Source organism: Anopheles merus, chromosome 2R (assembly GCF_017562075.2).
Source record: "Anopheles merus strain MAF chromosome 2R, AmerM5.1, whole genome shotgun sequence".
In the NCBI taxonomy this organism is placed as follows: Eukaryota; Metazoa; Arthropoda; class Insecta; order Diptera; family Culicidae; genus Anopheles; species Anopheles merus.
The window spans coordinates 14,350,315-14,367,328 of NC_054082.1; the positions used below are offsets into that span (position 1 = coordinate 14,350,315).

At 49.3% G+C, this 17,014-nt stretch overlaps 1 protein-coding gene across 9 annotated transcripts in view; it reads right to left on the reverse strand.

Annotated features, from left to right (window-relative positions):
- Positions 1-3,842: 3,842 nt before the first annotated feature.
- LOC121588753 (dipeptidase 1) overlaps positions 3,843-17,014 on the reverse strand; it is a 125,383-nt gene continuing 112,211 nt past the window's right edge. For all 9 annotated transcript variants that reach the window (XM_041907069.1, XM_041907068.1, XM_041907067.1 and 6 more), the window contains 8 exons: positions 14,306-15,011; positions 13,928-14,084; positions 9,903-10,035; positions 9,207-9,604; positions 7,931-8,015; positions 7,440-7,515; positions 7,209-7,347; positions 3,843-7,115 (listed from right to left, as the gene is read on the reverse strand). In XM_041907069.1, coding sequence (XP_041763003.1) covers positions 7,008-7,115; positions 7,209-7,347; positions 7,440-7,515; positions 7,931-8,015; positions 9,207-9,604; positions 9,903-10,035; positions 13,928-14,084; positions 14,306-14,460 — 1,251 coding nt within the window. In that variant the 5' untranslated portion in view covers positions 14,461-15,011 and the 3' untranslated portion in view covers positions 3,843-7,007. The remainder of the gene's footprint in view (positions 7,116-7,208; positions 7,348-7,439; positions 7,516-7,930; positions 8,016-9,206; positions 9,605-9,902; positions 10,036-13,927; positions 14,085-14,305; positions 15,012-17,014) is intronic.

Genomic DNA, 17,014 nt, shown 5'->3' on the forward strand with positions numbered 1-17,014 from the left:
CGTTGAGTGGTTGTCCCGCGTTTGCTATCCCGCTGCCTGCACGCTCCGAAGCGCCGTGCCTTTTCGGGGCGAACAACTCTGCAGCGGCGAAAAATGACATCGTCATTGGTTAGTGCTGGCCTATTTACAATGGGGAAACGTTTCGCAATCATGTCGCGCCAGCATCAGCACCCGTAGCCAGCCGCAGTCGTAACATTAGGTGAAACCTTAAGTGTTGAGAGTAACAAATTTTACACCCCACACACCACCATGGTGCCGGTTCACCCGGACGGGCGGGCGTCAGTAAGGTTCGGGGTTCAAATGTAGCAAACGTAGCTGGCAAAGAGCCTTTGTTTATACTACAAATGACGATCATTAGGAATGGAATGGCTGGTTCGCTGGGGGTAAATGATTGACTGATAGAAATGATAAGAAACTGGCAACGTAGATGGTTATAGTTATGGAAGTGTCAGCTGTGATACGGAATGTATTGTTTGCACGGTATTTAAATATGCATGAGAAAGAAATAACTATTCGACGGGCATGACTGATGGTTTGGTTATCGTGTTCGGGGAAACCCGGTCCTGCAGCGCAGCTTCCATAGTAACGCACGCAGGCCAGCAGCTGCACCGGAGATGATGCTTCCAGCGGTAGACAGTATATCCTGCTTTTCATTGGATCACACCTACGCTGCACCGCGAGTACCTGTCATGGTTTCGGAAATAAAAGAAATCCAATGATTTTGCGTGGTGCTGTTGGCTTTGTGATGTGGCCTCGACAGAATGCAGCAACGCTTCGTGTCATACGTCATAAGTGTCATGCCGTGGGGGTTTTTTTCTTCTTCGCTGAAGAGCATCAGAGGATGAGTTTTGACCTATGATTGGTTTTGTGAGCATGGAATGTCAAAATCTTGGAAATAGGGAAATGTATTTTCTGGAATGAAAAAAAAGAAAACACACACAGACACACATACACAAACAATGGATGAGATTTTCCAATGTTTGATGGTGGATGCATTTTGTGTTTCCATGTATGGGATGCGATGTACGATATTTTGACACATTCATTTCCAGGTACATATCTGTAGAAGATAAAAGGATGTTGCATTTGGAATTTAGCGTTGATCCGAATGAATGTTATACCATCAAAGAATTATTTTAACTTGTTTTTTCGTAGCTAATGGCTACTAAGCCGATGCACAATCAGAAAAATAAATGTCCGTTGCAATACGCCTAAAACTATGCAACCCTCGTATCAATGTTGCTTTGTTAATCCGTTAGTCCACATAAATTTGCTCATTAATTCACTATTGGGGAAAAAATAGCAGTTTCTATGTGTTTTTTGTCGAATTCATCTTTGATCGAAATGAGAATTGATAATTTTCCAACATTTACGTATGTATTGAAATTGGGATTTTATGAATTCGATTCGGAAAATGCAGTTGGTGTTTATTTTAAACCAAAAATAATCCATTGCCATTTTCGTTACACGTTCGCTGTACGATTTCTAGTGTAATTACGAAAAAAATAAATTATAGAGCCATATGTTTTAGGCCTTCTTGTTCACCAACCATGTAACATTAATGCTGCAAATAGCAAAACGTGAACAAACTTTCAAACACCAAAAGCATCCTTTTCCATTACCGAAAATATAATAGCAAGCCCATAAAGCCCGGCTATGTTTCAGTGTCATGCAGCCCAGGAGCACTGGACACAACGGCCCAACCAGGAACGTGTGTGTTTCTCGTGCTAGAAAGCATTTACGAGCAAAAACAAAAAAAAAAAACAACTAAACACTCTGTACCCTCTCGGTACTCGGGCACGGGCACGTAGAATCCATTGAAAGCTTCCAGTAATGAGCACACTCCACCAAGCAGTAACCCCGGCCAGCTTTTAGCACCCTGTTTCCACGCGTTTCCCTCCGCAAAGATGGTATGGTACCGTAAGTTCTAGCACAATTTCACATCTTCGAAATCCGTCCACGATCCTTTAGTAGAAACATGCTTCGAATACATGGCATCCTAGTGGCACAGGAAGCAGTGGCAGTCCCACCGTAGACGGATGGTTTGAGCAACGGTTCTGTTGCCTGTATAGATTGTACAGCTCAAACGGTGCTGCAGCAATGTGTTTCAACTCTTCTACGAGTGTTCGCGAGCAGAAGCTACGTTAACCGAAAACAAGATCCAAAAACCGTTGGGAAAGATTCGCTATTTTGCTAGCACTTTTCGCCACCGTTCTATGTGTGTGTGTGTTTGGTTCTAGGATAGGATATATTGGACGTATGAATGGCTTTTGGTTTGGATGGTTAAAGGACACGCCAGCAAACCAACACGGCAAGACGGAACCGTGCCGGATTTTGCGGATTTCTTGTGCACATTTTCACGTTTCCACTTCATTTATTTACGCTTCGCGTATCGGTATTGGGGCTCGGTTTGTGTGTGTGTGTACGAGAAAATGTTGCTCTGGCCTTCGTTGGTTCTCCAACTTTGAAGGCGTGATCCTTCGCCGCAAGGGATGGCGGTGATGTGCTTTCGGCAGAGCGAGCTCAAAACAACAAGAAGCGAAAGCCCATCTCGTACCGTCTTCCCGTGCGGTCGAAAGATGACTGATTATGGGGAAGAAATTGAATCGGATTGGGGAATTCCCGTTTTCGATATTACACGTATTAAGGCCGTATTTTGCAAAAAAAAAGACGATACAAATGAGAAACGGATGTTGTTGAAAGGTCGTTAAACGGGGAATGGAGAGATGATTTTTTTCTCCTGTCAGAAGTGCTACACGAAATGGAAAGCAATACGTTGTCGGTTTGTCGGTAGGTGGTTCGATCCGTTTCACGGTTCACTGGGTGGCTTGGCATAACATAATTGCGGCTGCGGTGTAAGTGACAATAATGGGAATGAGGGCGAAACAAATGGTTTTTGATAAAAATTTCCAGCAATTTCTGTTTCCTGATTCCTGTGACCGGTTGATTGGTTCGGTACGAGTTACAACTCCCCCTGCTGGCAGTAGCTGTATCGGCAGTTTGGGCTTTAACGGGAACCATTTTGCGCTGCGTGTTTGGCGAGCTTTTGTATGACTTCTCACGCACAGCTCCTTAAAATCGAGCCCCACCACCGGACTGATGATGATGATGATGGATTCATGATCATGCAAAAACACGATGCCACCGTTTATCGACCGGGGCTAAATAGCAATGGTTCGTTGGGCGGTTTTCCACCGCATTTACAACGGCGCACCATCATCACGCCAGGCGACGGCACGTTTCGACCCCAGGCAAACAGGCCAGCATGTTGCAAGCGAGGAACGATGGTACAATGGCAGCAAGCACTAAACGTACCTACCCAGCGTCCCAGCAGCGTTCGATGGATGGCAGTTCCGATACGGTGTCTCGAAGCGTTCGGTCCCGCTTTAAGGGCGTACCCGGTGGGCGACGATGATTGATGAGGAAAATGAATGGAAATGAAAGGATCAGAGCGAAGGGTATCGTTCATCGCCGTCCATTGCAGGCGTAGGCGTTTTGGGGGAAGGAAGCAGACAGGAATCGGTTGTTCGGATACATTTTCGACCAAGATTTATGGGCGTGCTGGCCGACCCGCATAAGTTTGCTGCATTTCCGGTACTCGGTCTTTCTCGATCGTGCTGCCGTATTTCAATGCCGCTTGCTGGTGGATGCCTGGGAAGGGGGAGAGAGAGAGAACAGGGTGGAGTTGGTGCTGTTTAAGAAGCGATGAAAATCATTTGCGTGATTTTCACATCACTTTGCTGCCGCGCGTACCATGCATATCCGCCCTGGAAAGTGTCACCAGCAAGTGAAGCAAAGTAAGGAGTGAAAGAGAGAACAATAAAAGGCAGGTTTGATTGTTGATGTGACTTTTAAATGTTTATTAAACAATTTACTTATAGCCTCTCGTTCCCCGCCCTTTCCCAACAGTAGTAATCTTTTCGCTTTGTTTTCTTTGTTTAGTTAGTTTAATTCGCTATCTCCCGTTTTCCACTCTAGATATATTGTTTTACTCCTCCTCCTTTTGTTCATTATTTCCACTGGAATCGCGAAGAAGGTTAGCTTTGGTATAATCTTAATGTTTCCCGCGTTTCCCCAACGCTCTCAGCTTTGTCCCCGTGTTACTTTGCTCGATTCTTTTGTACACGTTTGTGTCTCCCGCAAACGTTGCCAGCTCTTACGCTCTTGGTCTCGTTTTCCCTTACGGATAAATATATATATAATACTACAAAACCGAACTTCATTTGGCATTCTGTTGAGGGGGAGGAAAAAGAACCTATGAAAATGAGCGGAAGTGTCGGATGGGAATGTTAATGGTCGTCAATGGTGGTGTGGCGTAAAAAACAGGGTTCGTTGCACGGTCGGCTGTAGTGAGCTATCGATCGTTCACTAATATCGAGTATCGAACTGATTGTGGCAGACAATCGGGCTACAGGAAGGGGGAGCGCTTTTGTTCGGGGAGTTACATTGGGTTTGTACGGTTCGTACGGTTGCTACTAGTTTAAATTCATATCGATCATTTTGGACAGTAAAGTACATATAATACAACGTGGGTTTGAGTTTTCGTTCTGCTCAGTGTGGTTGCTTTCTGCTTCAAGTGCGCTACCGTACACAAAACACTTTGCTTAGTTATTTTGTTTGCGTGTAAGTGCTTTGTCCCTTTTTACGCTATAAATCTTGAACGGATTGGTGAGCTGAATCGTTCCCATTAATTTCACCCTGATAGGCACAACTAGCCAACGTCGGGCTGGATTGGTCGGTAAGCTGCGTCAAGTTGCGCTTTAAGCTGTCAGCAAAATATAAGTGAATTTATAAATGCATGGGCTTTCACCAGACCTCACCTACAAGCTCATCAATGTTTACCGCCAATGTCAGCTTTCCTTCACCGGTTACGTAAACGGTGCCAGTAATGATCGGTGCAGCCCATTTGCAGCCATAACAGTTCCATTTGCAACTGTGTAATGCCCAAAAGGGGTAAAAGCCACAAACAATAAAGGAAAAACACAACCGCCATAATCTTTTGACCCGATTCTTCACCGTGCATTGTGCGGTGGTGATGATGGCGTTGCATAAATCTGCTTTCAACCATTGTGCCGTGATAAATCAATCAGCTGTCCATTGATCCTGCCCCGGGATGCCTGGCAGAGAGCGGGGGGAGTATGCAAACAACCGCAGTTTACCTAGTGGACGTTTTTGTTCTTTGCTTCACTGCGGTAGGATGGAGCTGGTGTGATTTAATGTGTTTTATTACTCACACACAAACACCCACACACACACAGAGATACACATGCAAGCGCTCGTTAGTGGGGGTGCACCTGTTTTGATGGGTTGATAGTTAAAGATGATGGATGTAAATGGAAACTCGCGCTCACTGCAGGTTGGCGGAGGGAAGCATTAATGGGTGTAACGGTGAGCAGTGATTCGAGGGTGGATGGAAGTGTTACGCGTATCGTTGCATTTATTACACTACTATGCCTATGTACAAACAGTTTAGTTGGCGTTATGCATTCAATTTACAGGAATATGTGATGTAGAGGGATGGATGAATTGTGCCATTTTCTGTAACAAGCGTTTGTGGTATTGATTGCACAATTACAGACAAACTGGGGCAATAAATGTTTCTGTGTGAGTGTGTGTGTGTGTGTGTGAGTATGATAAATAAGGGGGCAAGAGTGAATAAAAATGAACTGAACATTAGAGGCATAGTGGGAAGCATTAATAAAATGATCCTCAAGGTACAAGGAAAGGAAAACAAAGGGAACGCTTTGTACGCTTGCTGTTGCTGCAAGTGTTGTTGTTTAAGCTGGGCTTTTCTTTTCAATATAAATATATCACATTTCGATTTGACGAGTTTTGATCTCCACCTGTCCACCGTGCTGTGACCAACGTGGAGAACACAACGAAGAAAACGAGTGTTTTGTGAAGAGTGTTTGTGTGGGGAGTTGTGTGTGGGCAGTTGATCGATCGGTTTGTTCGTTGCTCGACCAGGGACAGCTGATTGATTGTTCTACACCGGTAAGAACCGAGAGCGGGAATAATAAATGAGCGCTTGAATTTAAACTTTAGCTTTTCTGCTGACCGGACCATTACAAACCAACCCCGTACCGTCGTTTTCCAGTTTGTGCTGTAGCTGTGATTCGCTCCCAATCCGCCCTAAACCGTTTCGTTCCGCTTGTAGTGTCGTTTATCACTTGCTACATGATAGTGTATGTACATGTGGGTTTGTTTTATCGGGGTTTTTTTTTTGCTACGATACGTTTACATCTACCTTACCAATTGAAGCTAACTCCGTTGAAACGGCTGAAGATTTGATCGTGATGCAGACGCTCCTCTGTCAAAGCGTCGATCGGTGTGCGGCTACTGCGCGGAACAGATCGATACCTTGCTCGATGCTGCCGCAAGCTTATCCCTTCGAGACGGAACAACGGCTAGAACTATTAAAGACAAACTACCTTTGTGACGCTTTGCGTTCAGTAACGGTTCGGTGGCCGTTTGTCGCTCTTTCTTTGTTACAAGTTTGATGCATTGCATTGGACGAACAAAAACTGTCATTCCCCCACCTTGGAACTGCGGAGAGAGGGTGAAGTCTTGCGTCGAAGGGGACAAATAAACCGGATTGCGAGATCTTATCGTACCCTGCAATTTGTAGTGCGAGCGTTTCCTTCTTGACCGTCCCGCTGTCGCTGTGTCGGTAACTTACTACCAAATTACTATGAGTTACTGTGAGTGTGATTGTGTGTATGTGTCGGTTTGTGTATCTGTGTGATATGCAATAAAATGGCGAAACCATTTGGATTCGCTTCGTCCATGCGCGGAAGTTCGTCGGCTGCTGCTGCTGCTGCTGCCTGAGTAGTTTGGCGTACGGGAGTTTCCCTTGGGCGCTCAAATCCGCCGTCAGCCTCAGCGGTCCGCAGCCGGGTTTAGCCGGTGTTACCGCAGTCGCGGGCGCACGGCTCTGGTGGATTGGTTCGATGGTGAGTGGTGGAAGCAGTGGAAGGGGCACGGTCGTCCGAACCGGTCGCACTTCATCACGTACGCGGCCCCGAGTAGCGGCAGTACGACCGGCCGAGAATGTCTTCCGGCGGTATCGATTGGTCGATGGGAAGCATTCCCTGCGCTTCGAGCTGATCCCGTACCTGCCCAGGGTGGAAGCAGAAGAGAGGAGAAACCCTTTTTAACAAGTGGTGTCCCCGGTGAGGCAGGATCCGACCTCGGCGGCCGCCACTTACCTGCTCCACCTGCCGAAACACCCGTATAAGATTTCTACCGGCCAGCTTCGCTATGTCCTCCTCGGTCCACCGTTCTGATTCTAGCAGTTCTGCGAACAGGTAAGGATACCTGGAGACATCCTCCAAACCTTGCGGCACTCTGCGGGATCGGGATTGCGCGTACGGTGCGTTACCGCGGTTAGTGTTAGTGAGTGGTAGTGCGGCGGGTAGTCAAACAGTGGCTCTACTTACAAATTGACCCCATCGTATCCGGCCCCTATACCGACGTGGTCGACCCCGGCCACATCTCGGATGTGATTAATGTGAGCTGTGTGGGAAAAGCGAGCGAGAACGTTGCGTTATTGTGCAGTTCTTGTTTTGTGTGTTGCGAGTGTTTGCTGTTAAGGTTGTCCCGAATGCTTCAGAATGCGTTGAGAATCTGAAATTTATAATCCAATTTCAACCGCCCTCCTCTGTGGAGCCCACGAGGACGGAAATTGAGTTGCACCATACGTTAGCCATTTTAATGACTCCTCTAGTGGGCGTGCTTTTTTGTGAGCTTTTTTCGGATTTGTTTTGCCTCACCCAAAATTCGGTCACAAAACAGGCAGGTTAGCCGTCGTTTTTGTCATCGCTCCCTACCAGAGCAAAGGGCAGAGGTTTTGGGTTATACCAAGGGTACAGGGTTTCACTATTTGGGGCCGTGCATTAGAAGCATTCGTGGACGAGCGGTCCATACTCACCAACAACATCCTTGAGCGTTGCCTTTTCGCCGCAGCTCACAAAATGGGGATAGAATGCAACCATCACGAGACCACCGTTAACGGCCTGCATTTCGGTGGGACAGGGTGTGTTTGAGACGATCGCGTTTGTCCCCGGGTAGAAGCGGCAGGGTGGAAGTATTGTCCAACACACACACACACACACCGGTTGAGCGAGTGACGGCAAATTGGGAACGGAAATTGGGTTTTCCCGTAGTTCCCGTTGGCCGATGTCATTGTGTCCGGTGTCGATGTCGGTCGATGCCGATGGATGCCGGGTACGTCCGGAGTGGGTTGCAAAAAATAGGAAAAAAGCAAACAAAAAAGTGCATTATAGAACGGACGTTGGTGATGTCGCTTGTTGTTGTTTTTATAGCTGCGTGTTTTTTTTCTCTTTCATTTGTTTCTTTGCGTACGCTCTCGTTTGAAGAAAGGTGTCCGTTTTCGAACCTTCCCCAGCCTGCAGAAATCCGTAATGAACGCATGGACAAAAGCGGCCCGGCCGGTTCGCCCGTTCACACTGAAATATTCATATTTTTGTGCTGATTTTTAATTAATTTCTTGTTATTCTTTGGCGACCGGCGCAGAGGCGATGGCGGAGCGATTTCGATGCCACCGATAAAGAAGTGGCAAAAGATGGGCGCTACGCTTGCTGCACTGGTACGGGGGGCGGCGGGCAGGCGCTAAAACAGAGGGAATGTCAACACAAGAAGCACATACCCGGCGAGCGCAACGGCTACGGCTATATTAAATTTCATCAAATTATGCAAATATTTTGGATCGTCACTGGTCTGGCAAGTCTGGCTAGCCGCGGTTCATGGAAGGCCGGCAGCAGCAGCAGCAACAGCAGGAGCAACCGCCACCAGCAGTACTAGTACCGATGAATAAGAAATGCCGTTTTAAAAATCCAACAATATAAAAAAGGCGAAAAATAATACTCGCCAGACTAAAGTCCGAGTGGTGGGGTGTGTGAGTGGTCACGTGATTATGAAGCGCGTGGCTAGGGCGAAGAGTGCCATTGTGAGCGAGAGAGCTAAATAATTTCAATGTGGACCGAGTTTCCACCGTCTACCGGCGCAATATGGGATGGATTTTCATTTTAATTTGCTTTGGCTGGCTAAGTTCATTAGCGCCGGGGACCGGTTTCGGGGCGCTTCGGCGGGGAGTTTTTAATTGGATCCGTCCCTCCCACCCGAGGGCGAGAAGCGATCGCGCGAGATCGAGAACGCAAACAAAAGCAGCGGGGCACCGCACTTACGATTCGCTTCAGCACATGGTCCGGGACGTTGCGCGAGCTGTTGCAGATGGCATGGGCGGAAGAGTGCGAAAAGATGACCGGCGCCTTCGAGGTGGCCAGCGCATCCAGCATCGTCGGCACGGAGACGTGCGACAGGTCGACGATCATGCCGAGCCGATTCATCTCGGTCACGACGAGCGTGCCGAAGTGCGAGAGGCCCCCGATGTGGGGCACCCGGCCCGGCTCATCAACTTTGCAGCAGTCCGCCCACGGCGTGTTGCAGGTGTGCGTGAGGGTGAGATAGCGGGCGCCGAGCTGGTAGAACGTGCGCAGCACACCGAGGCTGGTGCCGATCGAGTGGCCGCCCTCGATCCCGATCAGGCTGGCCAGCTTGCCTGAGCGATGGCTCTCCTCGATGCCTGTGGTGAGTTTGGTGAAAGGAAAGAGAGAGAGAGAGAGAGAGAGAGAAAGAGGAACAAGTCATCAGAAATCATTATATCTCTAACTATAGAAAATAAACAACATAAATAATCTACGAAGCGTTAGTTTGTTTGTCGCAATCGTTTGAATTGACATTTTGTAATGTGGATAGCCTACATTTAGGCGGTTAAATCATACAAACCGAAAAGAAAACGAATGTACACTATATCGCTGTTTGCCACGTAAACAAGTCGAGTTATTGCTTGCAGAAGGAATGAGCTGCCGCAAAGTACTTACCATCGGCCGTCGTCACCAGGGCCATGTGCTGCGGGTAAAGGTTTACTAGCCGGCGGATGAGATCGATCTGCTCCAGCGTTAATTGCACTGCGTCCAAATGTTGCGACGAGCAGGGCGCATAGGCCGACCAGAACTGGAACGAAACAAAAACGACACCAAGCGAAGAATGCTTAATAGAACCATCCATAAACGGAAGCGGTTATGATACGGGAACGGCGGCAGGTTGCGTACGAAACGCTCGCATAAACCACAGGGCCCAGCCGGCTGCCGGCTGCCGCTGCCACGGAACAAAAACGGAATGAAAACGAGCAGATCAAACATTTACTCTGCTCATGCTCCCGGCACGCAATCACGAAGCGGTCGTAAATTTTTGCAGTACTCCGCATCGGAAGCAGGAAGTCGATATCCGCACCGCGGGTGCGCTACAGCAACTGAAGAAGCACAGCACAGTTGGTACAGTTGCGTGTAAAATGATTTACGCGCGTCGGTACGGGTCGCTCAGGGTTCGTGCCGGCGTGGAGGGAAGGGGGAAGAAATCATAAAACATAAAGCAAAGCGTCATGTCGGATGTGTTGTCCATGCCGGGTGGCACAGCAAGGCAAGCCACGGTGCGACGACAGGGTGAGAAATTTACTTAGAGTTAATTGACTACTCGCACCGAGGTTAAATAGATGCCGTTTGGCCATGTTTCTCGGGCACAGTTTGAGACGGCAAATGTACGGACGAAAGATAGGGTGGATCGTGCGGTCGGATGGAGGATGGAGTTGAGGGAGCTTCGCAATAGGACAAACTTCCCTGGCACAAGACAAGTGCTGTGCCACCGAAGCGTTAGTCTCACGACACTTTCCGATGATAAGGACAATCACGAAGCATAAAGATAACATTAACAAAACCACCTTCGCAGCCAAACTTTGAGGGCTTCAGTGTTTGACCTTTTACTCGACGCTCGGTTCCGTTTGCTCGCAGTTGGTTTCACCTCTTCATCTTGCTTCGCAGGCCGGCAAACAGAGAGAAAGGGAAAGCCAAACAAAGCAAAACAACGAACACAAAAAAAAAACCACTCAGTGAAGCCAGTGGTAAAGAACCAGAGATGAAGTTGGTTCCGAGATTGAAAGAAGATTGGACCGTCATTGTCGTCTCAAGGGGACAATCAGGGCAGAAGTCGTCCCGCTCGGGCCCTTCCCCAAAAGCAAACGAAAGGCGGCAAACGCGCTCGGCACACACACACACTCACACACACACACAAACTCAATTCTGACCTTACTCTTGCGAACCACGACGGTGCCGGAAAAATTGAAGAAGGTAGTCGCCGTAGTTGCGGTTTGGCTTCGTTTGCATAAGGGGGGCCTTTTTTGCCTGCTGCGAGGCCCCCTTCTCGGTACACTCCGCCCGGAGACAAACGTCCGATTTCTAACACCTCACCATATCTTGCGAGGTGCGTTTTCATGCACGAGGGGAACGGTTGGCTTTTTTTTATTACTCATGCAAAATGAATTATTTATTCTGCTCTCAAGAGCCCGTTGCTCGAAGACGGCTCGATGGCGGCGCACCGATGGCCGGCTTCTGGCAGTGGCAAAATGGCACCCCGGACTCTGCTGGTGCTGGTGTGCAAAGCCCACAGAGAGCGTGAGAGAGTCATTTAATTTTTATGACTATCCTACTGATTGAGCGTTTTATCTTCAATTAAAAGGGTTGGCATTGGGTTCGGTTGTGCATTGTTTACTTTTGATTGTTTGGTTTAAGCATTGACGACAGGGGAGACAGTGTCGAAGCAGGGAGTTAATACTTGGATTGTCAGCAAATACAAATACAAAAGGTACTTTAGGTGGAAGCGTATGTTAAAGGAAGGCTTTGACGTGCTAGTTTGAAGATTAACTCCTCCAATTCTTGTATGTAGTCACCTCAATCGAATTATTAAACAAAATTTAGCTTCCATAGTATTCTCACCGATAATGGAACAGTTGAGTGTAGTTATACTGACGCTTGCGATTGAATTTTCTCGTTCAAATGGTCTTAATTTCTTCAAAGGCTCACTTTTCTCACTTGAATCACATTTCATCAACGTGTAAAAACGTTAATCCATCCATCGATTTGTTACCGTAAATAACCATCCTGCTCTCGCAATGAAACCGTCCCACCGTCCTGGTCGTTCGTTCATCCAGTCAGCACAAATTAAACGCACTCATTATACGACCGGGCACGGCTCCGCCGCATCGTACCCACGGCTCGAAACGACGACGGTGATAAAGAGGATGAAGTTTTCGTGTCGAATTTAAAGCATCGTGCCAAAGCAAACAAGCTTACAGCGTAAACTTTACAACCGGTCAGCCGTTCAGCGATGCAGCGCCGTTATGCGGGAGCGCCGCGGTGCAAAATCCCTTTCCCCCCCCTTGCCCCGGGGTGGTCAGCGTGAGCGTGCCCAAAAACCAGCCCACGGGACGCGCCCCGGTGTAAAGCGGAAAAACTTGTTTTAGCTTTTCAACGGTATTCCATAAAATCGAAACGCCAGTGTCTTGTAAGAGATGTTGTGTTGTTGTTTGTGATGGTTGTTTTTGGTTGCTCCAGTTTCCTTGCAGTGTCCCTATCTGCGGACACTGGGAACGATGGATCGAGCGTAACGAAACAAAAAGGGCGAAAGAAAAGAGGGAGAAAAAAAACAAGACACGAAGCAAACGATAGTAAAACAGTACACAGCTCGACAACATCCATCAAACCGTCAAAAGTTACTACGGCACGCGGGGATGGTCGGTGCTAAATGAGGAGCTGAAGCATGAAATGGGGCAACACCATTTAGCGGGGCGGCGAGAAGGGCAGGCGATGGATAGAAGATTCGTTCGAAAATAGTCCGAAACGAGCGAGTTTTTATCACGTCCTCACGGCCAGCGCAACCGAACACGGACAAAGCTGATAGCACTCCCGAGGGTGGTGGTTTCGATGCTACGGACCCCCCACATCCTCCCCCCTCCCACAGTCCTCTCCCCTCTTCCGGTTCGGCTGATACGGATGGAGACATTATTATGCTGGCACGCAGACACTGCCGACCGTTTACCGGTGGTGGGCGCGTGTGTTCGCCGTTCCGCCACCCATTTCCATTAAACACCCGGGGAAGTGGGAGCGATTTTGAGGATTTTGCGGGGGAGAGGAAAATTAGTTTCCTGTCTTGAGCACACACACACACACACACACACACACACACACACAATAGCATAGCAAAACAGGATGAAAAAAAAAGCCAGTTCCGGAAGACTGTTATTGCTCGAAGCTTTCCACGCACTCAGGCTCGTTTTGGGCTCGTGCCGTGGAAAGCGAGTATCCGGGACGCACAGACATTCGGGGCAAGACACTGATAGGTGATGATGACCGGGGCCGATGATGGGGTAGATGACAGCTACGGGCATTCGATGCCTTACCGGCGAGACTCCAGCCGACACCGAACGCGACAGGGACAAACGTGTTAGAAGTTTGCGCTTCGTGCTATTATCTGCCAGCAGTTTCTCCCGTCCCGGCACGGGATTCGCACGTGGCGAACGACAAAAAAATCACGTAAAACAACGGTGTCAACGGTAAGTGACGATAGTGACGATGGCACGGTCGTTGTTTTGCTTTTGCTTGCTTCCTTGCTGGCCGTCGGGAAATGGAACCACTTTCGCACCGCCGGCACCACTCGTTTACGATGGACGGCGTTTGCGACGGTGTTCGCCGTGCTTTCCTGCTTCGTTTCCGTGTGTTGACTGTGTTTAATGATAACTAGTGGAAAGTAATCGCCGCCGGCGCCGGCCCATGCTGTCGTCCCGGGTTTATGCTTTGGTGCAGTGTGATTAGCCGCTGCAGAGGTCCGCCGGAAAGGAAAGGGAAGATCACACAGACAGTAACGCCCATCATTAGGGTGGGGACGCCGGTAAAAAGCAGGTGAGCCGTGGTTGAACTTTTCATTTTATGGGTCGTTGTTTCACGTGCCGAGCTAAAAAGGGGTTCATGGAAAGAAATGTCACCCCGCCCCGCTCCCACCCGTGAAGATCACTAACCTGTGCTGAAACCATGCCTTCCTTCAGGCGTCGCAGATCCGTGTGACTCCAGGCGCTCGTTGACCAGGGTGTAATGTCGCGGAGGTCCTCCCCAAATCGAAACTCTCGGAGCTGATTCTTGAGAAACTTTCGTATATTCCAGGGTAGATCGTTGTGACTGATTGTGGGGAGAGGCAAGATAAAAGCGAGAAATACACTCACATCAAAAGCGGAAAACTTAAACGTAAGTTGCTAAAGTTCTTCGAGCCAATCGTGATGGTAAAGTGGTTGAGCGGGCAAAGTTAAGGAAACAAAAAACTCATATCGCTTTTACTGAATCATTTCATTTTTTTGAGAGAAAACACGCTTTTGAAACCCTACCGCAACCCTTACACTTACCCATCGATTAAAGGCACTTCCTTCAGCACTTTGCGCACGATCTCCATCCGCTCCTCGAGCTGGGCGGCGAGACATGTCGAGACGAGATGGGCGATTATTGTCCAGCAGAACACTCCGCAAAGAATGAAGCCGTCGGTCGGCTTCCGGCGACGCATGGCGCCGCACTAAACGCAACGTCGCCGACGTCCTCCACGTTGCGATCGGCGCGCTTGTACCGCTTCCGGGACGGCTCACCGGTTGCCCTGGGCGTGGTTTGGTCGGCACCGGCGTCGGCAGGACCACGCGTCCACCCGGGCGGCTCCACCGGGTGGATCCGGTTGTCCGGGGGGTGACGAACCCCGGGCCGAGGACTTACCGGTGTGCGCTGCCCTGGCCCAATGGAGCCAGGTGATGGTAGCGGCTCACCCCAAAACGATTGGATGAATCGAAAGATGGCGTAGAGTATGAGGATCAGGATGTTGGCGGCTGTGCTGGCCCGGGTGTGATAAGACGAGCGTTCGCGGGCGCTGCCCACGGCTAGCGGCCCGATAAAAACCGGGCGTTACCGGGCGTGTCGTTATCGATTCGAACGATCTGTGGTACCATCAACGTGGTTGATAATGATGGCATCAAGCTTTGCGCCACAGTATTCAAACCGTTCTGCTCCAACTGTACGATGCCAGCCAGCACGAGCTGATTAGAATCGAGCGGGTGTGCTGTAGGGGATCTAGGAACAAAATAGAGAGCAAGAGAGCAAAAGAAAAATCAACGCCAAGAAACGATAGCATCATGGTGGCAGCGGCTTTCGCCAGAAACGAACGAATCGGATTAAAATCTATTCCTGCTGAGCCAGAAGTCCCGGGAATCTTCCTATTTTATCGTTCTTTTTGTGTCGTTCTTGTGTGTGTGTGTGTGTGTGTGTGTGTGTGTGTGTGTGTGTGTGTGTGTGTGTGTGTGTGTGTGTGTGTGTGTGTGTGTGTGTGTGTGTGTGTGTGTGTGTGTGTGTGTGTGTGTGTGTGTGTGTGTGTGTGTGTGTGTGTGTGTGTGTGTGTGTGTGTGTGTGTGTGTGTGTGTGTGTGTGTGTGTGTGTGTGTGTGTGTGTGTGTGTGTGTGTGTGTGTGTGTGTGTGTGTGTGTGTGTGTGTGTGTGTGTGTGTGTGTGTGTGTGTGTGTGTGTGTGTGTGTGTGTGTGTGTGGAAGAAAAGATCTTCGCCCGGGAGTACGCAGCGTTAGACTGCTGCCGTTCCACTGCCGGTGCGCTAGCGCAAACGTAGAACGGTGCGGCACCGGTGTTTGAACTTCATTACCGAGGCCCGGTACCCCTAACGAAGCGTTGGTTTGAGCGTTTAATCAACAGTTTTCGGTAGCCCGTAATTATGGCCGTACCACACCGTTCCGCGTGTGCTGAGGCGAACGTGGTGCCGAGGCTGCCGCATGGTGACGTGACCAGGATGATGGGTCGATTATCATCACACCCAATCTGGCGCAGCGTTTTTTTATGAAATATCCGTCCCGCCCGCAAAGCTGTGTGGCAATCGCTGCAATTGAACCCATTTACATGAAGGGTCGTTAGCCGGTGCAAATAAGTAATGTTCGTTTCAGCGTTCGATTTCAGAGCGTAGTTTCTGCACCCCTCCTGTACGCTGTGTACCGTCAGCAGCAAAGGCTAGACAGCTGCTAGAGGCGCAGGTTTGGGTGAAGAATAAGCTTGTTGATTAGATTTCATCGCCTTATCCGGTGGCAGTGGTTGGGCAGATGGCACGGGTTAGATTTTCTCCAGCGCCAGTGCACCGAGAAGTCAAGCTTGTGGTATCGGAGGCACAGCAGCACAGACTGTGTGGCTCAACCGTATCTGCATGAGGTCAACCGCACCGCACCCACTATGCCACAATGCGTGTACCGTGCGGTTCTTCCGGTGGGTGGAGTTGTGATTGGTTGGGCCCTCCTATTGCATCTCATCGCACCACTGCAAGCGAAACGGTACCGCGAAAGGGGCTGCATGCATCGTGCCATACAAACACACAACGTCTTGGGACGGATCGGGCAGATCGGTTACTCGGCTGGCACTGGGATCAGCATTATGCAACCGTACAGCCAGCTGCCGATGAGCTGTGCGTTATTGATCGGAAATTATCCTCTTCCGGTTTCGACGTATCCGAACCGGGCAGGAGGCTGTTGTTTGAGTAATCGAATGACGAAGATAGACGCATCCGATGCAGCAAACCGATAGGATCGGGCATGCGAAAAGAATGCTACGTGTGTACTGTGTGTGTGTGTGTGTGTGTGTGTGTGTGTGTGTGTGTGTGTGTGTGTGTGTGGTGTGTGTGTGTGTGTGTGTGTGTGTGTGTGTGTGTGTGTGTGTGTGTGTGTGTGTGTGTGTGTGTGTGTGTGTGTGGTCGTGTGCTGTTGTCTGCCAACAAGCAAATAATCCACATCCGTCTGCTGAGGCGTCGCTATGGGATAACGGAAACTGGCAAAAGGGTGGGCACTGGAGCATGACCCGGAAAACTAAATTGGCAAGCAGCACGGCAGCAGTAGCCATATGCCATCATTAGCCTGCCGTAATAGTAGGGCGTGCCGGTCGGTGCCGTGCGCTACTGGAAAGGAACCCCCTTTTCAGGAGAGGTGGACAGGAATTGCTACGAACCGTCTGTCTTGCCCGAGGAATGATTATTTGTGAATGATATACGAAGCCTTCGGGGAGCTTGTGCGTTTGAGCCTTCAAACATGA